The 27,090-nt window shown below is 39.7% G+C and overlaps 2 protein-coding genes across 2 annotated transcripts; one reads left to right on the top strand and one right to left on the bottom strand.

The window, feature by feature from the left end:
• Positions 1-920: 920 nt before the first annotated feature.
• On the top strand, positions 921-14,843 carry PLK4 (polo like kinase 4; the record flags this gene model as incomplete). Its single annotated transcript, XM_079535133.1, has 16 exons — positions 921-986; positions 1,088-1,183; positions 1,951-2,046; positions 2,138-2,252; positions 4,116-5,148; positions 6,040-6,140; positions 7,475-7,845; positions 8,750-8,854; positions 9,192-9,294; positions 10,075-10,224; positions 11,058-11,188; positions 11,895-11,986; positions 12,339-12,477; positions 13,426-13,566; positions 14,002-14,108; positions 14,744-14,843. The coding sequence occupies 16 exons, from the start codon at positions 921-923 to the stop codon at positions 14,841-14,843; spliced, it is 2,946 nt and encodes a 981-aa protein (XP_079391259.1).
• A 2,919-nt stretch (positions 14,844-17,762) lies between these two features.
• Positions 17,763-26,333, bottom strand: MFSD8 (major facilitator superfamily domain containing 8; the record flags this gene model as incomplete). Its single annotated transcript, XM_079534661.1, is given in 15 exon segments — positions 17,763-17,978; positions 18,283-18,539; positions 18,634-18,737; positions 19,116-19,250; positions 20,025-20,133; positions 20,602-20,660; positions 21,167-21,311; positions 22,669-22,782; positions 22,971-23,211; positions 23,669-23,692; positions 23,697-23,732; positions 23,735-23,836; positions 24,322-24,365; positions 25,403-25,488; positions 26,242-26,333. Coding segments are annotated over 15 exon segments (1,764 nt in total).
• Positions 26,334-27,090: the final 757 nt, after the last annotated feature.

Below are 27,090 nucleotides of genomic sequence, written 5' to 3'. Positions count from 1 at the left end.
TGCACTGGCACGGGCTGCCCGAGGAGGTGGTGAAGTTGGAGTCACCGTGCCTGGAGCAGTTCAAGAGCTGTGTGGATGTGGCAGTGAAGGACTGAGGGTTGGCGGGCACGAGGCGATGGGTGGGTGGCTGGAGTGGATGGCGTCAGCAGTCTTTCCAACTGTAACGGTTCTACGATCCAGGACGCCGTACGCTCGGGGTTCCCTCAGCAGTGTTACGTTTACCTCAGCGCCTCCTAACGGCCGACAGGGAACGGGTGCGCGAGGCTCCGCGCATGCGCAACACTCATCTCTCCTCCCCCCCCAAATTGAACGGTGGCGCCACAGGCCGTTCCGCGCGACGCGATTGCGTCAGACGCAGGCTCGGGCCGGGGCGGGGCCGGGGCGGTAACGGCGCGATTTTTCAAAATGGAGGCGCAGGGGGAGGGGGGCGGCCGCCGGGCCCGCGAGCGGGCAGGCCTGGCGCGAGGCGGGCGGCGGAGGGCGCCGTGATGGCGAGTCGCGGCCGCGGTCCCGAGGACAACCCCTAGCGAGACCCGAGGAGAGCGGCCGGCGCCATGGCGACCTGTATCGGCGAGACGATAGAGGTGGGCAGCGGGGGCCCGGCTCGGGCCGCCCCGCCATTTGCCGTGGGCGAGGCCGAGCCGGGCGGGGTCGTCCCCTTCCCGGGTGGGAGGCGGCCGCCGGTGTCGGCGCGGCGGTTAGGGCGGCCGGGGGCCGCCTCGAGGCGGGCCGCGGCCCGAGCCCGGCCCCCGCGGAGCCTCGGGCGGCTCGAGGCGCCGCGCATGACGCTGCCATGGTAGCGGCGTCGCGGCGGGCTCCCCTGGGAGCGGCGGGCTGGGCGGCGGGAAGGCGGCTGCCCCGCGACGCCGCGGGAAGCGGCGGGCGCAGTGTGAGGAGAGGACGACGCGGGGAGGACGACGATGCCGGGCACGGCGCTGAGCGGCCCCGCCGCCCTCTGCTTGCGCGGCCCCGAGTGCTCCGTGCGGGTACTGACCGCGTCTCTCCGGCGGTTATGGGCTGCGGGCCTTCTCGGTGGCGCACTCTCCGTCGCGCTGGGGCTGACGGCAGTTTTGTGTTCGCGTTGCAGGACTTCAAGGTGGGGAACCTCCTGGGAAAGGGCTCCTTTGCCGGGGTCTACAGAGCGGTATCCCTGAAAACCGGCCTGGAAGTGGCTATTAAAATGGTAAGGCGGCCAGCCGGGGGAATCTGTGGCTTCTGGGACCAGCAGAGGTGATTGTAGCAGGTCGGAGTGGCTGTGCCCGGACCTCTTGTTTCTGAGTAAGCGATGCTGAGAGCAGCATTTGGTCCTGGAAGGTGCAGCACAGTCGAAAAGCCCATATTGGTAACTATTAAAAGTGTTGATGTTGTTGTTAAAATGACTTGAGCTGAGATACTTGGTTGTAATTATACACTCATCTCTGTAATTGTAATTCAGAAATTGGCACCCACAAAAACATTGTTTAGACTGTTCAGCTGGAGAGGTCCTGAGCACAGGAGAAGCTTGCAGCCCTTTAACTTGTGATGGCCTTGAAACATTTCCCTCACTGTAAGGGCAAACCTTTACAAAAGGAACTCTTGTTTCAAATACATTTTGCTAGCTTTTATTACAGCTTGTAGTACTTGCATTTATCTACTTTTCTAATGCTAGCTACCTCTAGCGTGTGTGCTTTGCGAACTCGGCACTGGATTTCTCTCAAAATTTTGCTACTGTTTATTCATTATTTGAACAGCTGTGTTTTTCTCTGTTTCTCTAAGATGCTTGCATGAAAATGCATCTATTTTGAAATGCATACTAGATTTAAAGCATCTAGTAGGCAAAACTAAAACCTTGTTTGTATGTCAGGGTTTTCAGGCAAGACATGCATCGAACAGTTAGAATTTTGAGTTTGGTTAACAAAATGTATATAATCAATGCTGCACTACTTGAAAAATATTGTGATCTATTTTCAGATAGACAAAAAAGCCATGCACAAAGTGGGAATGGTACAAAGGGTTCAGAACGAGGTGAAAATACATTGTCAGCTAAAGCATCCATCTATTCTTGAGGTAAGATTCATGTATTTTTAGCAATAACTGCATACGTGACTTGCTGTGTGGTCTACAGGTATTCTAATTTCCTTGTTTTGTTTTTTTCTAGCTTTATAACTATTTTGAAGATAGCAACTATGTGTACTTGATACTTGAAATGTGTCACAATGGTGAAATGAGTAGATACATAAAGAATAGAAAGAAACCCTTTTCAGAAGATGAAGGTGAGACTTTTTTCTATGAAGCTCTCTGTATTTACACGTTGACTTATTCAGTAAGTTTGATTCCAGTGAAAGAGCACTTAAAACAGCTATCAATCTGAAACTGTACAGCTTAAAAACTTGTCAGAAGTGGTAACCTAGAGGTAAGTTATGATAAACATTTTTCACTTGAATATTTTTGTGCTTTTATTTCTGTTTACGTCCTTTGACAATAGCGTGTGCTATTTGCGGTTTCAGAGAAGCTTACCTTTATACACCAAATTACTGTATTGGCCTTCCAGATTCTAGTTCACCTTATGTAGGATCATTGAAAATCTTCAGTGTGTTCCAAATGTGTGTATAAATGAAGATAAAGCAGTTAACTCTGTACAAGTTATGTAAGGGCTAAGTTAGGAAGAAGTCCAGTATGAGGAAGAAATATTCAATTTGATGCTTGGTCTAGGATTGTTTGAAAGACTGGTAACTGAGGAGAAATCCTGCTATAGTTTCACTTCTGTTTCTCACAAAAGTCAGCAGACAAAAACAAAAATCCTATCTTATATTTAGAGTTCACTGTCAGTAATTTTAAAACTTTAAATTGGCCATTATTCTTGTGAATTGTGTTTGCACAAGTCTGCAAAAAAAAAAGCTTTACTGCACTTACAAACTTAGTAATTTTTTCGTACAAATGAGTGTGAGAATTTCAGATGTAGCATGGATCATTGAAAAGCAAAGCAAAACAATGCAGCTCCAGAAGAAATAACAGGAAAGCAAGCTGCTGTGTGCACTGATTTACAGTGCAATCAGACATGCTGTTCTGGTTTCACCCCATTCGGGTTCATTGTTTGTTGCCTCTGCTGTTCCCAGAATTCCTGAGTTGGTCACACAGTTGGTCACTGCACTGCTGTTTTAATTTACCTACTTGTCAGTTTCTAGTCTTATTCTGTCAAACTACTGCAATTAGTGACTTCTTTGGAAGCTGTCGTAGGGCTGGATTAAAGGGGTACTGTTACGCAGGCATCTGTTTAATCTGGGTCTGCTCCAACAGAAGCAGTTCATATGATCATAACTGTTATGCTGAAAGCTGATAGAACCGCTGACTTGGGTTTAGGAAAAAAAAAAAAAGCCTGTTTCTTTGATAAGTGATTTCTGCAAATGTTTGTTCCTCTGCAGTCGTTGCCATCTGCAGAGAGAGAAAGGATTGTAATTTGTTTGAATGATTCTTAAAATTGCTGTAATTGAAACATAGTAAATGGTGCTGTCCGAGCAGCATTGGGGTTTTGTTGTTCTTGCTGTAAGCTACAGCTTGAATGTTTCCTAAATTTCATAGAATTTATGTTATAATGTATTTTGTAATGTTCATACAATTTATAATGTATAAGAACAGAAATATTATGCCAGTATTATTAATATGGAAGGTTACGAGAAACTGAAATACTTCTGGGTTTGCCTCATCCAAATTGTCTCCTGTACTTTATAACCAGTGTATAATGAAGATGTTTGGCTTCATGTATTTGTTTCTGAAAGTGATGAGAGCAATTTAAAAATTTAAGGTCTCTGAAGCCTAATTTAAGGGAACTTTGCAGATACTTTGTTGGCCTGTGGTAATTGCATGTTTCTGTTATCACAGAAACAAATTGGATTACTGCATTACAGAATGGTATCTTATGGACTGTTGTAGAAGAGAGTAACGCTGTGTTGCTTCAAGCAAAAAAGCAGGAAGTGTTGTTCCTACCTCATTAGCATGACACTTAAATGCTCTCGTAACATCCTCGCTAGTTAAGAAAAGATAAAGGCGAGACAAGTAACAAACTTCAAAGGGTTATAATTTTCAGAGCTATGATTTCAGTTATTGCACTAAGGCTTTTGTTCTTGTGCTTTTGGCAGCCCGACACTTCTTGCATCAAATTATCACAGGTATGCTGTATCTTCATTCTCATGGAATACTGCATCGGGACCTCACCCTTTCCAATCTCTTACTCACCAGTAACATGAACGTCAAGATTGCTGATTTTGGACTAGCAACTCAGTTGAAAATGCCTCATGAAAAGCATTATACCATGTGTGGAACTCCGAATTACATTTCGCCAGAGATAGCCACAAGGAGTCCACATGGACTTGAGTCTGATGTATGGTCTTTGGGCTGTATGTTTTACACTCTTCTTATTGGAAAGCCACCTTTTGACACTGACACGGTGAAGAACACGCTGAATAAAGTAGTATTAGCAGATTATGAAATGCCAGCCTTTTTGTCCAGAGAGGCACAAGACCTCATACATAAATTACTTCGCAAAAATCCAGCAGATCGTTTGAGTCTTTCCTCTGTGTTGGATCATCCTTTTATGTCCAGGTGTAGCTCTGCTCGGAGCAAAGATTCAGGAACTTCAGAAGATTCCATGGACAGTGGAAATGCTACTATCTCTACCACGTTTACAGGCTCTTCCAGCATCAGTACCAGTGGCTGCTTGAAGGAGAAGAAGAAGCTGTTAGTGGGACAGCCACTCCCAAATAAAATTACTTTTTTTCCTAAAAACAAGAATCCCAGTAACGCTTCATCTGTCGATGGGAGTGGTTCTTTTCATCAGTGGGGAATTCAAGGGAAAGAAACTGGTGCAGGTGGCAGGGGAAGAGTCATGCAACTTGCTGAAGAGAGACCGCATTCCCGCTACCTCCGAAGAGCCCACTCCTCAGATAGGTCTGGCACATCCCACAGTCAGACTCAAGGAATATCACATGTCGTTGAGAGGTGTCACTCCATGGAACTGCTTTCCAAGCCTAGAGGAGGAACGAGGGAAAACACAGAATGCTTTTCGCCTGCGAGTAGTTACACTGATATGGGAGAAATATTCAAGGAAAAGACTTCTGGTAGTTCTGGCTCTTTTGAAGGGCAAATATCTCCACCTGTGAAAGATCAACCACAGTAAGAATGAGTTCTTATTATGATGAAATTTAGAGTTATCTTATGTTAGAAGCATTTCTTTACTTGGAAATAGACTGCGTTAAGTACCAAAAGTCTCAATGCTTGTAGCTTGAATACAGCATATAAAGGGTAATATTTGATGCTTTTGCTATGGAGAGGTTCACCTTCTGCCTGCCCCCTGTCTTACAGTTCTTAGATGCAGTGTGTGTACCAGCTGGACTGTAGCATTTATTTATCCTGCTAGAGCTCTACTAATTATTTACTTCCTTGTATAGCAAGCTGAGTTCTTTATTCTCCACAGTGACTGTAGTAGAGACCCTTGCTGACTTCTCCTCTCATCTGTGTCTCTTCTACAAGGAGAAGTCATTATGTGCATGACTGCCAACATACGTACTTGCTGCTCTGGGGTGTTTCAGTTCATCTTTAGCAGCTCTTTATACCAAGACAAGATTTAAAAAAAATATATAAGTTAAGGATTATACAATGAGCAACACTTTCCCTCCCAGAAAGGAGGAAACAAACAAACAAAAATATATATATAGTCAAATATAATGACCTGAAACTTAGTTCTGTGTTTGTATTTCCTGCGTGAGAACTCTGGTTTCTTTACTCTCATTTGACAGATTTTCCCAGCATGTACAAACCAGCCCAGGTGTCCACGCAAGGGATGCTAGGGTGTTTGGTGTTAGATGGAGGTCTGATCTTTATTTTCTGTGCACTGCTGTGCAACACAAACCTTTCTTTCTCATAATCTTTGAATTCCTGGAAGTTTCTTTCCTGTTTCAATATAAGGTATATTTTGAGTTGTCACTTCTGCAGTTGTAACATTGTAACACTTGTGCAAGCATTGTTGATGTAGTCTTGATTACATATGTAACTTCTATTTTGCAGCTCAAATTTTCTCTATCCAATGAAGCCCCCCCCTGGTTTGTTAGAGCAGAAGTCCCAGGCTGAAACCATGCAGCAGTGGCTTGGAAGCATGCAGACGAACGGTGAGTTATGAATCAGTCATGTATCTCTGCACTCGAGGTAGAGCTGTAACCTGTAACTATTTCTGCTGTTTTTCTAAATTTTATTTCTTTGAACTTAGAAGGGATTCACCACATAATGTGATGCTGGAATGTAATACTAGCATCCTAAATATTGGTGACGGATTTCAGAAGGCTTTTTAGATAGTACTCTTCCCAAGTTGTTGGATTGATGTAATGAGCCATACATAACTGCCTTCAGAAGAGTGGAGAAACTGTTATTTGAATGCTTCGCTTACCAAAATGTGATTGTTTTCTTTTTCAGCATTTTAGCAAAAACAAATCAAGACACAAAGAAGAAAACTAATTTTTAGAACCTACCCTTGTTATTGAGTCCTTATCTGAACTTGTAAATAAAACGACAAGATTGGCAGGTGACTCAAAAGCTCTGTTACTTTAGATCAGCAAATAAATAAGCCTTGAAAGAAGATGTGACCTCAGTGAAAGAGAGAAAGATAATGAGGGTGCAGAAGGAGGGGTGGAGGAAAAGACAAAAGGCACAGAAGGGAAGGAGGTGTTCTTGTCCCGCATTGTGTTACATCATTTTCAAATAATGAAATTTAATCATAAAATGAAATCATAAATCCATTCATGCCTTTTTTTTTTTTTTTTGTTCTGATATTACTGGACTCCTTACTTCTTACCTATAGGAAACTGGAATCATGTGACATATGGTCCAGATAATCCTATTTATTTTTTGGTTGTTTCTCAGCTGTTCTACAACATGGCAGGAACGGGTTGCTTAATTGGGTGAGGCACCTTTGTTATTTAAGCCCTCAGTCATGGGCTTAAATATCAGAAGTAGAGAAGGAGTAATAGGAAGCTGAAGTTCAAAAATAGTCTCTTTTTCTTTTAAACAAGTAACTGGAAGGCTTTTAGCATGCACATTTAACATTTGGAATACTAAAAACCCAGTTGATGTTAAACACTATTGTTAGCTAACTTGAAACATGTTAATCTTAGTGGTTATCTGGATGGCAGCTAATTAATTAACTTCCAACAGATTGATTGTTAAAGTCTTACGATTTTGTTTCACATTGCTTTTGTGAGGCGATTTGACATATAATAAGGCTGTCATAACAAATAAATTTATGACAACCTTAACTTTAAATAAACTTTTTTGAAATAACCACTGAAATTCTGTGAGGTCTAATATTGATTGAACTGAGTATTAAATAAATCACATTGCCTGCTTAAATAAGCTGCCTAAGATTTTTAAGAGCTTTTCAAAATATAGTAGCAATTTCTGGCTTACTAAGACTCTTGAAATCTCCAATGTTCTTCTACAATGCTTTCAGCTCAGCTGAGACCATCTGAAGACCTGATTGGTAACAGTGATGCACATGGAGGCTTTCGGTATCATCTGGGTATGCAGCAAGATGCATCGAGGAATGGATGGAACACCTTAAAGGATATCCGGGATCATGATGCATCCCATGATTATTCACATTCTTTGAATCAGAGAAAACCAAACAAATATATTCCCGAAGTGCTCTGCCAATCTGGAAAAGGTCAGACATCTTCATGTGGCCTTTGGCCGGCTTCAGAGCAAAACCAAGCGTGGGGCAAAGAACCATCAGCACGTCAGAAACCTACACTGCGAAGTATAGTCTCACCTCTCAGTGCTTACAGGCTAAAACCAATCAGGCAAAAAACAAAAAATGCAGTGGTATGTATCCATTTTTAAAACTGAAGTTTAAAATACACGAGTGTCTTCTAAAAAATCACTTAGGAAATCCAACTTTTTTGCTAAAAATCTATAGGTAAAGTTAAGTTATATGAATTTATACTGCTATTAATTTCGTTCAAATATATCAGTGAAATTCATTGTAGTTTTTCTGAATATGGACTTACTGCAACCTTGTGGCCACTTCCAGCAAGTACTGTCGCTGCAATGCTTTTAGCTTACAAGCAAAGAACCTGCAAGAAGACCTAAGAACTACTGGCCACGTATATATTGCCTACAGTTTCAAATATCCAGACTGTTTATCTGTGCAAGTTGCACTTAAACTTTTGATATGGTTAAAACACTAATACTTCTACAGATCATGTGAATAAATGAGTTATTATTAATATGTAAAGAGTTTTGCTCTCCAGTACTTGAACATTTAAGTGCTGCTTTTTTCTTTTCTTCTAAATGAGGGAGAAAACAAAACAAATCAAGTTCCGTTAATTCCTCTAATTGAGTGAGTGCTCTGGTTGTTGTTCCTGCTATCCAATTTCTGCCTTTTGTTCCATTTCCTACCGTCTTGCTCGTCTCTTCTCCTTCTTCCATTTCTTATTATTTGCTTTTAAGAGCATAATACAGCTGACCTGTCTTGGTTTGGTTTGTCAGTTAGAAAGCCACATCCTCCTTGACCAGGTTTGTACCATGAAGAAATTTTCTGCACTAATCTAGAAGTTAGTGTGAGAAGCATTTATCAGTTTGCAGTATATTCTAGAAATATTCTGTATATATGTTTCTAGAATAAAGCCGTGTTTGTAAGACATTTGTGGAAAAAATGTGAACTCAGCCTGCTAGGAAGTAAATTTTTTTCCAGTTTAACTTGCTGGTTTTGTTTTAAATGTTCTAGGTGAGCATTCTAGATACTGGGGAGGTGTGTATGGAGTTTATAAAAGAACACCATTCACAAGAATTTGTGAAAGAAGTTCTCAGAATATCTTGTGATGGAAATATGGTGAGAATTTGTGGTTTATTTAACGTTATTCCAAGTGCTTGCTGTATTGTTTTCTTTCGGTGTTTTTTTTTTTTTTTTGTTAATTAATTTTAATTCACACAGTTATGTGCTTGGAAGTGCTTTGTCAATATATGTGCAGACATGAGCTCTCCCTTGCTCCCATGCACTGCCACAGCACAGCCCTGTGGATTTGGACTTACGGAAGCATTGTTGAAAGATGCTGCCATTAAATAATCAATTAGAGGAGTAGAGCAGTTCATTGTAATTATGTTAAACTGTGCCTTTCTTCCATGGAAGTTGCAACTATAAATAGATTTTTTTTTTCCCTCTTTTGTAGATTTCAGTTTATCACCCGAATGAAGGAAGAGGCTTCCTTCTTGACGACAGGCCGCCCATTCTTCCTGAGGACAGCTGTATGTATAATTTTGACAATTTGCCAGGTAATGTGACATTTATTTTTAAATGATGACTAATGTGATGCTTAAATGAATCCGGAGGCTTTTACCCTCTGCTTCTCACATAATCAAGAGGATGAAACTCCCTTCAGAATGAGAGTCCAAGTAGTTTTACTGGAAGCTTTTCTGAAATTTGCTGAGAATGTGAACACATTTTTATGGAAGTGATAAAGAACTGCTTACCCTCTTTACCATGCAGTGTACTAAGCTTGAGATTATAATTATTTTTAGATATTATAATATTTTTATTATTCACATTGGAAACTGTTTAAGTATTACTTGAAGAAATGTCAACTGAACTTCAAAAAACGTTATCTCTAATTTGCACTTCCTAATACTTATATAGCATGGGGTGAGAAGGGGAAAAAGATATTTGAAAGCATTGACAGACTACTTAATACAAACAAGTAAAGAGCAAACCTAACCTAACTACAAGTTCTTAAAAGAAATACTGTTCTAATTGGAGAGGGATGTCAGGTTTCACCTGGAGCCATGAAGCCAGCTGGACAATTATAGCTACTTAAATGATGCATGCAGAATTTTGCTCTTTTACACTGATGTTCTGAACTATTTTGATTGAAGAAACAGCATCTGAAGTTGTATGTTATTGGTGGATTGGTGGAAATTAAACTCAGTTTCGTATTTCTGTCAACTACTGAAATATTACTTAGGACATTCAGCTATAAAATAGATATTCAAGCTAGTGCACAGTGTTTTATTTGACAAGTGATAAATGTTTTCAAATATTGTCATCTTTTGTTTTAGAAAAGTACTGGAAAAAGTACCAGTATGCAGCCAAGTTTGTGCAGTTAGTGAGAACAAAAACCCCCAAAGTTACATTCTACACAAGATATGCCAAGTGCATGTTGATGGAAAATTCACCTCCTGCAGATGTTGAAATATGTTTTTATGATGGTATGTATTCATTTTTGCAATTATGCCAAGTGATGTTTAAAACACTGAAATACTGTTAAACAGTGGATGCTTCAGGTTGGAGAAATGCAAGAAACATGATCTTTATCACTCTGTCTTTATCCTAGCGCTCAAAGATCAGTTATTCATTAGTTTGTTTCTGGTATCTTCTTCAGTGAGTGCATTACAAAGGTATTATTGACCTACGTGTTTTCTTTTATGAGATCCTTGGCTCTACTTTTGGGAGTTAACCTGTTTACTGAAATCTGTGTTCCTGCTTCTCCAAGCTTGCCTTTGATTTCCACTGTCAACTTCAGAAAGCAGATGGCCACCTTCTCTAGCTGTGCCTTTAACAAGCCAGACTGCACTGACTTGTTTTCTCATCACAGGCTTCTGTGAACTAGTTGAATTTGCCACATGTAGTTAAACCTCAATGTAAGTTACGATGAAAAAATTATGTAGGTAACATTTCTGTGACTGAGGAACTGCTATCGAGAGAATGATGTCAAATACTACTAGGTCGTATTAACCAATTTTTGGCAATGCTGTTAGATATGCTAATTTTATCTCACATGAATGTTTAGAAAGGCAGTTCTTAAAACGTGATAAATGCATGATTCAGCCTGTTTAAGCAGTGATCTCTGAGCGTAGAGGGTATTCCACTCATGTCACAGTTCCAGTTGAAGTTACAGAGCTCATCCAGAGGTGGTTGTATTATTGAAGTAATTCTTAAGTTAGTGAACTGCTTTTCAATTGAGTGGAATGTAATGGCACGGATGTGTATTTCATAAATACTGGCACTGTATGCAAATCAGTCTAGAAAATGCTTTTTACAGGAGCAAAGATACACAAGACAGCTGGTATCACTCGTGTGATTGAAAAATCAGGGAAATCCTTCACTTTGAAAGGAGAAAATGAAACAGGTTTGAAGAAGGAAATGCAAGTATATATGGATCATGCAAATGAGGTAAATAGCTTGTTGCCTTTCAAATGCAAAGCAGCCTTAAGAAATTAGATATTCTTTAACAAATGATCTAATGTCACTTTGCATATTTTTCGTAACAGAGATGAGAGGTGGAAAGGGGCTTGTGGTGGTGACTGATATTTGTTTTTGTTTTTTAAAGAGCAAATATTGATGTAGGGATAACAGTTACACTTGCCCCATGATGAAGACTTAGAGAAAACTCTTACTAGAGTTTTTCTTTGCCTTACTGAAGGGATTAAACAGATCGTGCAAAGCTGCTTTACACAGTTCTTGAGAATACAACAGAACTGCTCATGCTTAACTGGGTTGCCCGCTATCTCTTCTCATGTTTCAAGTCACTCAGTTAGCAATCACAAAAGTAGTTGCTATGTCTTTGAACTTCAGAAATAGTAAAAACATCAGAAAATTCCAATTCAGCCTGTCCTCTGTGACTTTGTGAATAGAATGTAGGGATCTGTTATTCCCCTCTCTAATCCTTCTGAAAGTTGAGGAGATGTGGATCAAGGGCATAATGCCAAATGTGCTGAAATTACCTGGGACTCTTGTGGTAGTATAGTTGTTTTGTTTTTAATGGCTATTAATATTCTGGAAGAAAGCATTTCCCTACATAGGCTCACCTGCCACAGTAAACATGTGAAACAATTAGACTGTTCTCAGTCAAACCTGAACAAGCTCAATCTAATTTCAGGGACATCGCATATGCCTTGCACTGGAATCTGCTATTTTGGAAGAAGAAAAAAGGAGTGAAAGTGTTCCATTTTTTCCAATAATTGTTGGAAGGTAACATTTTGACCAGTACATATTGATGCGCTTGAATGTTCCTTCTAAGCAGCCTTATGCAGCTAATGGAAGCAAAGCCAGGGCTGTTTAGCAAAGGTTCATAGTCATTACCAGAATAATCACTGTTGTTGTGGCATGTGTCAAAATGCTGGTTTGGTCCTGCATACCTTCCTTTGGTATTAGGACAAAAAAACCCGAACTAACAACTAGCATGTATAATAATAAGTCCACGGAAGACTGGTGTCATCAAGTGTAGCCTGTGGTTTATGGAATGAAAAGCTAGGTCTTCTTGCTTGTTGCTTCAGTCCCTTTGGGAAAGGTAATTTTCCTCCTTGTCTCATTATTTTTCTAGAAAACCTGGCAATACTGAATCTCCAAAGGCAATACTGCCTCTGTTATTGGACAACACCAACTGTTCAAAAGAAGTTACAGCACTGGATAGAAATACAGCTGCCAGTTCTACCCCAATTCAAACTCCAAACTGTACTCCTGTAAGTACACGAACATACAGCAAACACTGTCCAGTAGGAATTGAAAAACTGCAGGCCTATTTGAAATAATGTAATTGTTATGAATGCTTGCCTTTACTAACCATCTGTAAGCATACTAAGTGGAAATTTTTGCTTTCAATTAATTTGTCATGTATAATTTTGAAATGGACTTCTCAAATGATGTCCTCCAAAGCTTTCTCACAAATGTTTCCTGGGAACATAGCTTGAAAATTGCATTCTCACGTTACAGAACAGTCTTGAATTTGGCTTTGGATGGCTCGGATTTGCCATCAGGCTTGTGTAGCAAATAGCAGTTACTTAGGATGCTAGCAGTTGAGGCTAACAGTCTGAGAAGGTGCTGCATTTGTGTTTTTTTTTTTTATTTTTTTTTTTTTTAAGTTTTAAGTGTAAATATTTGTCTGTTTTCAACGGACTCTATATGTGCTATATGATTCCATGACAGAACTGTGTTTAAGATTCAGTAATCTAGTCCTCAAGTAATAGCAGTATCTTCATTTCCGTAAAAACAAAACAAAACAAAAAAAAAAAAAAAAACAACAACAACAAAAACACCACAATAAACCTGTCCAAATGGTCAGCTGAATGGAGGCTATTTCATAACTTAATATGTGCTGAACAACTTTCCTAAAGATGTATTGAACTTCCTGACAATCAAATATGGGAAGAATGAGTTTTAAGTAGGAAATTTGCTTAGGACAGAGTTTCACTGATTCCCCATTTTCATAATACTGAGCCTTAGTGTAGAAAAAGTCCTCGGACATCTCATAGGCTTTTCAAACATAATGCTGTTAAATGAGGCGTGTGGGGTAAATCTCTGCACATAGGAAAAGATTAAAGAAACAAGGGTGGTAATTAGCCACTACAGTTGGTGTATAATCTGTTGGTCTTAAAAGTAAGACTGCCAATGCTGTCATTTCTGGGTTTTAGGTGGTGTCATATGAAAAGTCTACACTTACAGCCAATGCTGCTGAAAGCACGTGCTCCTCCATTCATCAGACAGAATGCAGCCCAAATTCAGCTCAACTTCTGAAGTCAGTCTTCGTGAAAAATGTTGGTTGGGCTTCACAGGTGATAAAGGAGTCTTTTTTTTTTTTTTTTTTTTTTTTTTAAATAATGAGCTTTTAAAATGTGATTTGTGAAGTATATATTGTAGAGAGTTGTGCTCTGCTACAGAGATAAGAAAATTATGCAAAGATCCTGTCAAGTAAGCATGTTAGATAAATACTGTGGTGAACTACATAAACTGAAAAACCAAAGTAATGCCAGTTTGGTATTTTATTTGCAGCTGTCACAGGTCTCTTATGGCTACTACTAACGCCTATTAGAGTGCCTTCTATCATTCAAATTTCCCTCTAGATAAAAGCTGAAGTTCTTAAAATACAGTTTGCTTATGTAGAAGTAAATGTGCTATGACAAAGCATTTCAGCTTCATTTAATAGAGTAATTCTAAATGTGTTTTTTTTTTTTTTTTAATCTTTCCAAATGATACTGCACTCTTGTTAGCTGACCAGTGGAGCAGTGTGGGTTCAGTTTAATGATGGATCCCAATTGGTAGCCCAAGCAGGTGTTTCTTCTATCACTTACACCTCTCCAGATGGCCAGACAACTAGGTGAGTGTCACTAGTGTCACTTGAAAAAAGTAAACTTTATAACTGTTGCTTTTTGTTGCTGTTAAAACTTAGCTTTTCATCATCTCTTCAGCTGATTAGCTTACATAAGCTTTATGAATAAAAGCATAGAATTTAAGGTAACAAATGATGAAGACTCCTGTTTAGTCTCAGGAAACAGCTACTGCATTTAAAAGAGGGAGGGGAAGACAATCTTTTATCCTTAATCTTTTTTTTGTTTGTTTGTTTGTTTGTTTTTGCCCTTGTAAGATACTGCTAGTTCAGGGAAAATATGTTAGGGAGATAACACATCAACATGGATGCACAGACCAAAAGTAATCAGATGAAGTTTTGGACATAATTTGGATGCAGGGCATTTGCCTCAGTCACACAGCCATACAGTAATATGCTTCCTCTGTGTGAAGTTGAAGATGGTAACATATAACCTGGATATTATTATAGCTTACCAATATTTTTAGATGTACTTATTCTGAAATAATTTTTCAGTTAAATTCATACAGGGATGGGAGGGAAACAGGACTCAAGCCTTCAAGTTCCAGTTAATTTGTCTATCTTAGATATACATACCTGATTTAGAGGTTTGCATTTGAATTTCATGTTCTTGTTTGCTTTTGCAGGTATGGAGAAAATGATAAGTTGCCAGAATACATCAAAGAGAAGTTGCACTGTCTGTCTTCTATTCTTGTGATGTTTACCAATCCAACAGGTCCCCACTGATAAAAGCAAAGCAGGTCTTTGGGCACAAGAGCTTAATAAACACACTCACTGACATGAAAGTGACTGATTTTCCTAAGCTTATCCAGAAATTCTTCAAAATTCTGGTCTTAAAAAAAAAATAGGAAGGGAAAGGTTGTTCTACAATTTTTTTGTAAGATACTTTACAAGCACATTTTTCCTCAAAATGATGGATGAACTTGCTCAAGCAAAACATTGAGCAACTTAATTCTATATGACCTCACATTTTTGGAAATAATCTTCTCTATTTTTTTTGTTCCCCCACTGCTTACTCAGTGATGATAATCAAGGAAAACATATCTGGCTGTTGAAGTGTTTGTGTTTGTAAATAACTTGTATTTTTACCTCTTACAAGTAATATATGTAAATATGTACATGTTTTATACCTTTTCGTTTTTATTTTTGTAGCAGCAGCTTTTAAATTCCCTGCACAAGCATTTTATACCCCCAAAAAATAAATGCAGTGGTAAGCGTTCAGCTCTCTTTGTTTCATGTTCAAGTTCACTGAGATCTTTTCCTGTAACTAGTAAAGTTCAACTGTACCAGAAGCTGATGTGTTACTTTAGAGTATCATAGGTTAGCATACGGATGGGTGAAGTTCAGGGCAAATAACTATGAAAACCAAAGCTTCTTCTCACTTGCTGAGCTGAACATTCGCACAATGGTTTTGTATGTTTAGTATTCTACCCCTGGGCTACATTAACTGAAGTATGTATAGATGAAATTTCATAGGAAAGCAAATTATACTTTCTGAACTGATTCCACTTGTTATATAATCATCAGTTCTTATTAACTACAGACACTTAGTGCGATTCATAATATGTAAACTATCATAAGTAACAAACTGAACCAGCGCTGTGAGTAGCTGTTTGAAAGCATTTCTTACGTGTTGATACTCCCATTATTATTACTCATGCATAGAATGTGAGCATTCTTTCAGCTTTGATAAAACAGGTAGGCTGCAAGGCAGTCAGTGCTTTTAAAATATTTCTGTAGTCTTTTAATTATAGTATGCCTGCCATTCATAGTACCAATTCACCCTTGATGATGTGTGGGCCATCTCTGTGTTTAAAAACTTGTAGTATTGCTCACACTGAAAATCTTCAGGCATAATCTACTTGGGTGTGCCAACTCAGTGTACATACAGTTGAGAAAAGCCTATGTAGCCAACACCAAAAAGTGAAATGGCATAAATGCTTAGAATATGGTTCAACTAATTTACGAAGAAATGTGACAGGGAAGTAAGTGCAGTTATATCACAGTATAGACCAGAAAACCTTTCAGCAACAAGAACAGTTTACAAGATTCCAAGGCTGATAACCTGTAACAATCATGCAGCAGCTTAAACAACAGTGGAATTGGTGAAAATACAAGTCTTATGGCAAAAGCATTTGAAAACCTGCAATCAATGTATTGTTAAGGTGTATTAAGTTTTCTGAATATTTACCTGTTTTATCCTTAATCCTTGAAAATAATAAAAATGCTACTGTTACATGCTTTGTCCTAACAGTCAGCACAAACTTAGTAGTAGAATACAAAATTCTAATTGCTGCTAGCCTCCTTGATAACAATTTCTAGACTCTAGTTTCTCATGTCCAAAGAACTCGTGAGTGATGTAAGTGTAAGTTTTTCTTTGTTTTCACCACTAATATAGCAAAGTCATTTTTCATAACATCTTGGAATTCTGCAGCAAGAAATACTGCATTCACTTGAGTAGGTATTGAAATAATCATCTTTTAATTCTGTAGTCATTCAGTGCTTTAACAGTTAAGTAAGATTACTTTATTACATTTAATATAGTAAGAAAACATCAGATACTGCTGTTTAACATACCTACTACAACTTGTATTTACTGCATTTATTTCAGGTTTTTCTTCCCCAGTAGGACTGAAACAGCAAGTGAACACATACAGATTAACTTAGGCCCTGTTAAGAATGAAAAATAATTCACTTTTTGAAGTAAAAATAATTGATTCAAAGGTAAACCTGTTTCTTGCACTACATTATCAGAAAATAAGTCTACAGAAAATAGTCAACATCTAAAGAACCATCAGTTTCTTCCTTTTTACTTAATTAGCATTAGTTCAGACTGATCACTCAGTGGTGGCACAGTGCACAGTTTCATTGCCAACAATGGAAGTGTACACTATTATGCTTAGTAATTCCTTCTTAGAGAGTAAGGTTATGAAAAGCTATGTATACTCTTCTCTGTGCAGGTTAACCTCGCTATAAAAAGGCATTCAACACAACAGTACCAAAACAGTGTATTAATTATTATAGTTCAAGTAAGTCACCAAGATGGATTTTTCAATGGCTCCTAACCAACGTAAATAGCTAAATCCCACCTATTTTTGTGAAGTAGGCACCTGTTTCCTCTACAGTTGTCACACTTCAAGTCCTTGCATTGCCAATAAAGAGTTCCAAGTAAGGCATTTCATATGAACCAGTGCTCAGAAGCTAGCAAACCAGCATCCAGTAGTATAATTTACGTAGTGATTTTTCTGTACAAAGTGCTTGCAGCTTAACTAATCTTGTAGTTAGAAGAGTTACTAATCCTGATTCACAGAATCAAGATACACTGCTTCCTGAAAGGGACATTCTTAACCTGTGACCTTCATTGTTGTACTTGGTGTGCATGTGAGCATTTCAAATGTGCCTTTGTATTGATTCAACTCATTCACATCCTTCCTCTGCTGCTAGAAAAGCAGAATACAAAAAGCTCTATTGCAGCGGTACAACCATGTGTTAGGATGTGATGAATTGAAATCTGTCAATGCATCAGTACCTATGTGCAGTTCTTATCACACATCCAGCAAGGTCAGTGGTTAGGCACTCCACGTTAAAAAGTAGCAATGGACTGTTATTTTTAAAATTGTTTTTGTATTCTCATTGCTTATGTATTTAACTCCTCTCTTCTTGCATCCTTCCAAATCTGACAGAAAATGCAATAAGTCTCTTGTATACTATTTCCAAGACTAACAGAGAGATTACAACCACTCCACATATTAAGCTAAATGCCCAGCGTGGTCCCAAGTGAGTGTATATTTGGCTCACAAAAACCGGTCCAAGTATGCGTGCTCCACTTCCAGAAGCAGTTAACCATCCCATGTAGACACCCTAAAACAGAGATAGGTACACAGGATTTAACTAGCCAGGAATTCCCACCAATTGTCTGAATTAAAAAGAGAAACGTCTAAGCGCTGCTTGTTTTCCTGAATTTTTACAAAATAAATTATTAGTTCAATAATTTTGTGGCCTCACAAGAGCTAAGTAGAGGGGGACATTCACGTCCTCCTCCCTGCTGGCCACTCTTGTAATGCAGCCCAGAACACAGTTGGCCTTCCAGGCTGCAAGTGCCCTCATCTTAGTGAAGAGAGTGGGAAACAACAAATGAAACAAACTGATTATGCATTGTGCTTACCTGAGGTTTTGGGCCTAGAATTTTTGAGTATAAAGTGTAGGACATAACGTTACAAACTGGATAGCCCAATCCTATTAGTATGTCAGAGCTGATATACTGAGCCAGATAGATCATGGGAGTATTCAGGCACCACGACTGCGTGATGGGGCAGCCTGCGGGTTCTGAGTGGTTGGATGGAAGCTGCATTGCTTGCAAATTCCAGAAAGGCATCACCATTTCAGTGGGGGTTGTTTGGGGAATGGAATTATTCTTTATCGCTGTAAAAACAAGTAAAACATGCCATGAAGAAGCGATACAATAAAAAAGTTTCAATAAAACATGACTGTAGTTCAGCATAACTTGGAATTATACCTTGCCACTGGATATTTGGTAGTTTTTTCCCCCAAGGCAGTAAGATAAAGAATCCAATTAAGACAATCAGTAAGCCTCCATGGAGTATGGCACGTTCACCTGTCCTATCAAACAATGAAATTAAAGATACTGTTTAATTAAAATATTATTTGGGAAGGTGTTAATGACATAGCCCACTAACTTGTAGAAAAGATGCCCACCAAAACATTGCAACAAGAATAGCAAAATCACAGTAACTTAAAACTTGTTTTTCTTGTGATTCTAGGGTAAAAGATATACAAGGAAGGGGGTTGTGTTACCAGAACAAAAACAACTGTAGTATCACGGCTCTGTCAAAATCAGAAGTACTTCACTGTCACAGCATGCCCAAATTCACTGACAAGTAGGAGACTTCCAGAATACAGATTTGGACTGGGTATAAAACTTCCCAGGCGTAGTTAACATAAGTAACAATAACATTCCAAGAAAATCCAAGAACTCACTTTTTAGACAGCATTTTCACCACCATGAAAACAATAACTGATTCAACGCCAATCGCACTAAGGATTATTCCATTATAAAAAACAGCCTTTTCCCTGGTCCAGGAATACATATCCATCGTCAGTGGAGTAGCTATGCTGAATTGACAATGCAAAATCCCATTATTATTATTTATTAAGGCAACATGTAAACAAAAATCCAAACATCTCTACGGCATTTCTGTATATATAAACAAATTGTCCTTAACATCAGAGTGGTGTAGAAACATTTTCTTCCAGCAGGGACATCAGTGAACACAGACTGATTATAAACTATTTCTGTCATTTATAAAGTAATAAATCCACTAGACCAAATTCAGTACTGCGACACGATAGCCAGTTCTTGAAGCATACGCAATATATTTCAGATGACTTATGAAAAGATGATAGAATTATTTTCTTACATAAAGAAAATAGGTGAATGAATAGATTACCTCTTCATATGTATTAAAAAAAAAAAAAAACAGGTAGTATAAAATTGTGTATTTAAAAATATTATTGCATTAACAATATAAAATATTGCAAATATAACTGTATTGTCAATTGTTTCAATCATTACCAAAATAAGCTTTACTGGAGCTTTCAGAGTTAAGAAGTTGAAGATATGTATACGCATTCATTCGAAACCTTTTACAGGAATGTTCCACACTGTGTACCACACTGTGCTACATGTTTTTACTTATCACTGCACATTAATTCATTACTGTCTATCAGAATACAGCAATTAAACTGCATATGGTTTGGAACTTAGAAACACTTCTATTTATAAAGAGTATGATTAAGAAAATGAGTACAATAGAAAAATTTGACATGAATACTCTGCTAGACTATGTAATATGTCACAGTATTTTGGGAGAACATCGACAAACTTACGTTTCAAAGACTGCAAAGACGAACAAGATGACAAAGAAAAGAAAATTTAGTGCTACAACAGCAACATGGTCAATGTTTCCTTCTGCATCCTGATCCAGAACACCACCCTCTGAAACAAAAGAATAATCAAATTTGCAAACTAAGCTTTTTTACATGATGATTACAGATTTTTACTTTGTTAAGTATTTAACATGCAGTTTGGTGGGCAGGTAGACAGTTATGCTTTGACCATTTAAGTAAAACGTTTTTCAGATCCAAATGGAATTGATAAAACTCCAATTCCGCTGAGAGAAAATGATTTCAAATTGTTTATGCCATCTGCTGTCCCACTGTAATGCTGAGACTGACAAGTCCTGAGCAGCAGCAAAACAAGCAAACTGCTCTACACATCTTTACCGCTGGAAGCGGAACACCCGCAGTTCCTCTGATAAGGTCCCAAGTGCACAGCAGTGCAACTCCCTGTGTGACAGTGGAGGCTTTGTTTCTCTAACCCCCCACAAAGCATCTTCATGTATAGCTGGAAAGGAAAACTTCCCAATTATAGTCACAGGGTGAACTTCAAAGAAAACACAGATACCTTCTCCTTCAGAATTGATACTGTTGCACTGCCGTCCCATGTCATCCACTCGGTGCTCCCTAGAAATGCAGAACTGTTCTCAGGAATACACATATTCACTTGATCTATTACTAAGCATATTTCTTAATGGCAGCATCTCTTATTCTAATTACTCCCAGCTCCTTTAAATACCACCTGCACAGCCTACATTTAACTGCAGTGACCAGCACTGCATTTAAAAAACAAAATACTCTGGTGGGAAAATATTGAACATCTGTGTACTGTCATTGCCACTAGTGGGATAACTGCATAAAAATGCTCTCTCAACCTTCTTAAAAGAAAGCCACAGAACCCTGTAAGCAGGCTACCTTTATTTCTCGTTAAAGAAAAAACACGTACAGAAATCAGTATAATGCAAAAGATCTATATTACAGAAAGTAGAAAGTCTGAAGTAATAAGAAATAAAGATTTTCAGTTTCAGCACTCCAGACTTCAGGCTTACTATTCCTTCCAAGCAATGCAAGGTTCATTGCGATCCACCCACTAAACCGAGGGAGAATATTTTGCTATTTTTCAATTTGATTACCTGAATATAGCAAAGATGAGTATAATATTAATAATTCCTAAAAGAGCACCAAATAGAACTGGTGCTGTATACATGTTCAGCTGAAGATGAATTGATTTCCATGTTATTCCTTCCTCTCCAATAAGTGTAAAACAAGTCTGGAAAACTAAAAACAAGCATATTAAGAAAAGCACGTAGAATAAACATATAACAACTTTGCTTACCTAGTTTTATAATTGCCAAATAAAATATTTTACCTGTCAGTCTTCTTACATTTTGAGAATCCTGTTCTAAATGAACTCATGGATACCAGGGGAATCTCAACTAGCAAGAGAAGTTCTTTGTAACATTTAAGTAATACGCATATAACATATATATTGTACACAAAACGGAATGACATTTAAGTAACTCAGTTTTGAATTCTGAATGTACCAGGTTAATCTTTGCCACGTGCAGATGATTGATTTACTCTTTTTCCTAATCCTTCTGTATGGAAACCCTTGGCTCTGGGACTGGAGCATCTCTAAAGGAGAGCTAGAGAGAATAATACTATTTTATTTTCAATAAAGTTTAAATCATCGCAGGGCAAAAGAATGTAAGATTATGTCCTTTACCATGAGGAAACAAACAGTTCGTATCGAATTATAAAAAGGAATTAGCTGAATTTATGCCCTGTGCAAATTGCAGAAATAATGCAAATTTGTTTGCTGCTTGTAGACCCTTTAATACTGCATCAACAGCTGTTTATAGCAACTAGGCAGCAGTTATAAGAGCAATTATAACTCAAAAAAACGTTCTGCCCTAAACTTCTCATTGTATCATTGTGCACAGAGCACTTCAGGCCTAATGACTGATTATCTTCATCACCAACTTTAAGAGACAACTAAAGAGTAGAGGCTGCTTAGGATAACGTTGCTGATCACTCTTCACAACACAAGCTCAGTCCAACCCATTTCTCCCATTAAGTTGATAAGGGTATCTCAGGAGCTGCATCACACCAGACCCAACAAACACCACTTGAGCTTAATTCCCTGAGTTCTCTGTAATATTTGTTACATCTTTTTATTTTTTGCCAATATGAAGACCTTCTGATGCTCACTATAAGATCAGAAAGATCTCTTGGATGTTATTTTGTACAACATGGGAAGCAAAGTAGATTTTCAGTCATTTCTGAAAGGTGGTAGGGTAACCTTAAACTCCCTTCTCAATGAATAAGCTTTCAGTACAACAAAGCAGCTTGGAAATTGTTTTTCCAGCGGTCAGTAACACAGAAGTGTCAGTTTTTAAATTACAAACAACTAGAATTTCTCTGGAACAGAGTATTTTGTGTATATTGACATATGCAAGCATATATGAGTGAATCCCATTTATTGATGACTTTACTTTGATATCATTGGCAAACTGCTTTGAAATCATCCCACATACCGCTGCTGAGAATTCCTACTTCCAAAGCCTGATTTCATCCTGCAGAATATTAGAGAAATGTCGGCTCCAGAGAGGTGAGGAAGTAAGAAATGCTGTACCTGGTCCTAATATGAAGCCCACTGCTTGGCAGGCACTGGTATTGGCCATGGCACTTGTTCTTTCTGTAAGAGAAGTGGCACCCGCAATGTATGACCGAACCACAGCCACGTTTCCTTAAAAAACAGAAACAAATGACAAGGAAGTGTTCAAGTAAATTCTAAGTTGCATTCTTAAATTCTCCAGTTATATTTTCTTATTTGACAGGAAAATAATATTCATTTACAACTACATAACTACATGATTTCACAATAAACAATAAACATCTATTAATTTTCAGAAATGTAAGTTTAGCAGTAATTACCTGCTCCAAATCCCACAAGAGCACGTGCAGTAAGCATGTAGTATTTGTTGTGTGAATGAGGTACGTGAACATAGGCATAAAGACAATTAGCAGCTACTGAAATTGCAGTTGAAATAACAAGAGGTTCTCTTCTTGGTCTGTAGTTGGACCATAAACCAAACAGAGGAGAGGCAGCCATTTGGCCAATGCTGTACGAAGCTATAATCCACCCCAAGAAACTTGCATCTGCTGTCGGATCGATCTGCAAAAACAAACGAAGCAGCTGTACAGGGAAAGTATTAACTCTTTATACAACATCAACAAAACCATTTTAGATTCTTGAGCTTCGTAGTACTTGAAACACCTGACTCTGCACTGTAATATGCAGTATTACCATGCAGTAACAGTGTGCAACATGAGCTACCACCGAACACGTTAGCACGTTGGCATGGCACCGTGCAGCATTACATAAACACACTACACTGGGCCTCAGAAGCAGTTGCTTTTGCACAGCACTTTGTATGGGCAATAAAGCTTTGCTAACTGTCTCAGTCAGGGCACCAAACCGACAGCAAGCGCTCTCTTTCTGAGATGGAAGTGGCTCATCTGCAGTGAATTAAACTATTCCTCATAGAGCACCACTAACGTCACAGGCTACAGACCTAATTAAGCAATAGGGTAGAGTTTACAGGCTAGGAGCAAAGAATCACTTAAGTCACCTCTGCACATGCCTGAATCTGTCCTACAAGGCTGATGATGCATTTTCTTTTCTTCTCCAACACAGCACCAGCCTCAATTTTAACAGTATCTCTAACATTCTGCCCAGGATATGTTCTTCCAAATTTGCATCTGGAACAGTCTTCTACAATTGCATGAGAAGTACAATCCTAGCATAAATTAAAATAAAATTTTAGAGACCTTTTACATTGCTTTTGACAAGAATGCAACAAAAAAATAAAACTCTCTCTAGGAACACAAGAAATTTCCCATTACCACTATCAAGGTCTATGTGTAACAATCCAAAACAGAAAGAAGAGTTTCTAGATTCAGCTTCCTTTTGTTCAAAATGCAAACAAGTACTACATATTGTGCTTTAACTCTACAAATGTATTCAGATCTATAGATTTCAATTGACTCATTGTTCAACAGTGAAATAATGTTGGAAAACCAAACATCTTGGGATTATGATGTACCTTCCTCAATTCAATCAACTGACAGATCTTATACAACAGTATAAGCAATCTGTGGATGGCAAAATAAAAGTCTCAATAAAACACAAATTTCCCCTTGCTGCACCTCTGTATAACACTACATAATTTCTGAGCAGAAGTTCTGTCCTCTGATTAATTCAAAAACATTAATATTTACAAACCTTTTGGAGATATGGCCATACAGACATAATTACAATTGAGAAACCTGCAATGCAGTAAAAACACAACTGAAGTTACTTTGTTTGCCATGCCTATTAGTAATTCAGTTTACTGAAACAACTACTGTGGGTTCATTCTTCTGCTCCTAAGTCTGCTATGGCTTAAAACTCAGTCTGCCACCTCAAAAAACTACGCGTTATGTACTTGCTTAAAGATTAGTAATTCTTTTGGAAAAGAAGGCCTATTTTTAAAAAGGATGTAATACAGTTGCATACGTGCTAAGCAAAAAACTCCAATGAAAAGAATACAGATGCACAAACAAACTGGACAGAATTTTTCCTCTTAGTGGAAAGACAACAAGGTCTCTGAGTAAAAAGAATGTCTTGATACACAGTATTAAAGAATTTTTAATACATCAAATGAAAAAACAGCAAACAAAACCCCTCTGAAATATCTCATAATCCTCCAGTTTTTTTCTAGGCCCCCAGAAAGTTGCCGGATGGCAAAAATCAACAGAACTGTCACTTGGAGGGGCAGCTGTTTAGGACTGGAACTGGAACTTTTTCTGCAGTGGAGATGCAAAGTCCCTTAAGAGAAAACAAGCTTTGGTGTGTTCTTTGAAATAGATAACACATTCTCACAAAGATATTATCTCTAAAGGGCCAAGCTTCTACTTTCATTTCCTGAAAGTTTTACTTTGGACACTCTTTATAAAAGTGAGACCTCTCCTTGGCTTGTTTCTATGTCACAACCACTACCTTCTACCATTACCCCAGACTACTTCATTTCTACCATTACCCCAGACTACTTCAAACCCAATGAAACAAAGATTTAGATAAAATGTCATTTATTCTCCAAGCACGGCCATATTCATTTCACTAAAAGTGAACTTCTGTTTGATTTGCAAGCCTTATCTTCTTTTTTGAAGAAAAAAAACCCAGAATGCACATTTCTATGGGCACAAAAGTTAAAGGAGTTAAATGTTAAAGGAGTTAAGTAGTTAAAATCTGAAAACACTGTCATTTTCACATCTAAATGTATCCACTAAGCAAAGAGCACTGAAATCCATCCATGATTACTCACCTACACTACTGAGAAACATAGTCAGATACATGATCCAGATAGACCTCCACCTGCTCTTGTAATGCTCCTGCGTTTCCACGACATCTCTGCTTTGTGAGGGCAAAAGAGAAAGAAATCACAATCACGTCCTCTCAGGACACTGTGAACACTTTCCACGCACACGGCACAGGACAACTGCATGAAGCGCTTTAACTCCCATGCAGCAAAGGACTTCTACATAGAAGACAACACTATTTTAGAAGCAGGCTCAAAAATACTACTTTGAAAGACATAAAAATTAACAGATATATGATAATAAAAATATGATAACACATGTGATTGTATTGCATTATAACGAAAAGGAAACAAAAAAAAAGAAATAGAAACGTACCACCAGGTACCACCGCATTCACAAGTGTTGCACTAGGAGAAGCTCATCGAGAGAGATCTCGATACAATCTCTGCGTCAGGAGCATCACAGATTTCACATACAAGCTTCAACAACCACGTATGAAGCCACAAAACCCCAGGCACCTCCCAGAGCCGTGACTAAAGCAAACAAACCAAAACCTCTGACCAACAGCTGCCTACGCTCAGCGTCGCAGCAAGTCTAGTTTTACTGCTAGCGAAAGGAAAGAACGACAGATGGTGCCCACACAGCAAAGGCGCTGTGAGGAAAAGCCGCAGCGGCGGGCTGCCGGGCGAAACCTCACGGCCGTTCGCTCGCTGAGGCCCGACCCGGACCGACTCGCGGGACGGAGGGCCGCGCCGCCGAGGGCAGCCGCCGGCTCCGGGGAGCCGGGAGCGACGCCGGCCGCCTGTTGCCGCGGCGCCCTCCGCCCGGCCCGAGCGGCCCGTACCTGCCCCTCCGTCGCCGCTGCTGCTGCTGCTGCTGCTCCTGCTCCTCCTCTCCAGCCCTCAGTAAAGGCTCCCGCCCCTCAGCGGCCGCCATACCGAGCTCCGACCGCTTCCGAGCCCCGCGCCGCCGGGATCCTTGGGGATCCGCCTCCCACTCCTCCAGGCCCGACGCCAGAGGGCGCGCGCCGCGGGAAGAACCGCCTCACGCCGAGTGCCCGCCGGGCGCCTGCGCGCTCCGCCTACCCCGACTCGATCCATCCCTCCCCACGCGGTGCCCAACGGATGCGGGAGGAGCGCCAGGAGCGCCGTGCCGTCGGGTGAGTGACCTTCCCGCGCAGGGGACGAGCATGGGGAAGCTGGCGGTTTGCATGCTGCGGGCGTCCGAGGGGCCGTGAGGTGCGCGCGTCCCCGCCGCGCCTCAGGGCGAGCTGCCTCCTCGCCACGCCGCGCCTCAGGGCGAGCTGCCTCCTCGCCGCGCCGAGCGCCGCTCCCGCTCGTGGACTTTGAGCCGCCGGGTGGTGGTGGGCGCCTGCGGGCCGCCTTTCGTTGGACCCCGCGTGTGGGCTGAACGAAGCGGCGCAGGCAGCGGAGCCTCCTGGCTTAGGCCGCTATGTTTATCTCGCGCTGTTCTGCCTCCAGGCTGGTGAGATCTCTGTGTGGCTCGTTTGTGACTCGTCGTGAGGAATTCTTCGTTTATTGTTCTTGAAGGCGTTTTTCTGCTGTTGGGGGGGGAGCGTGATCTTAGTTGGAAGAGAGAATTTTGTTTATTTATTGAAGTAACACGGCCGGGAAAAGTTCAGGGCTCCCAGTAAGCCTTTCAGAAATGAATCTAGCCTGTAGTTTTATAGATA

This window comes from Tetrao urogallus (assembly GCF_951394365.1).
Source record: "Tetrao urogallus genome assembly, chromosome: 4".
NCBI classification, from domain to species: domain Eukaryota; kingdom Metazoa; phylum Chordata; class Aves; order Galliformes; family Phasianidae; genus Tetrao; species Tetrao urogallus.
The sequence above is the reverse complement of the archived record's forward strand: the minus strand, read 5'-3'. Positions and strand labels throughout refer to the sequence as shown.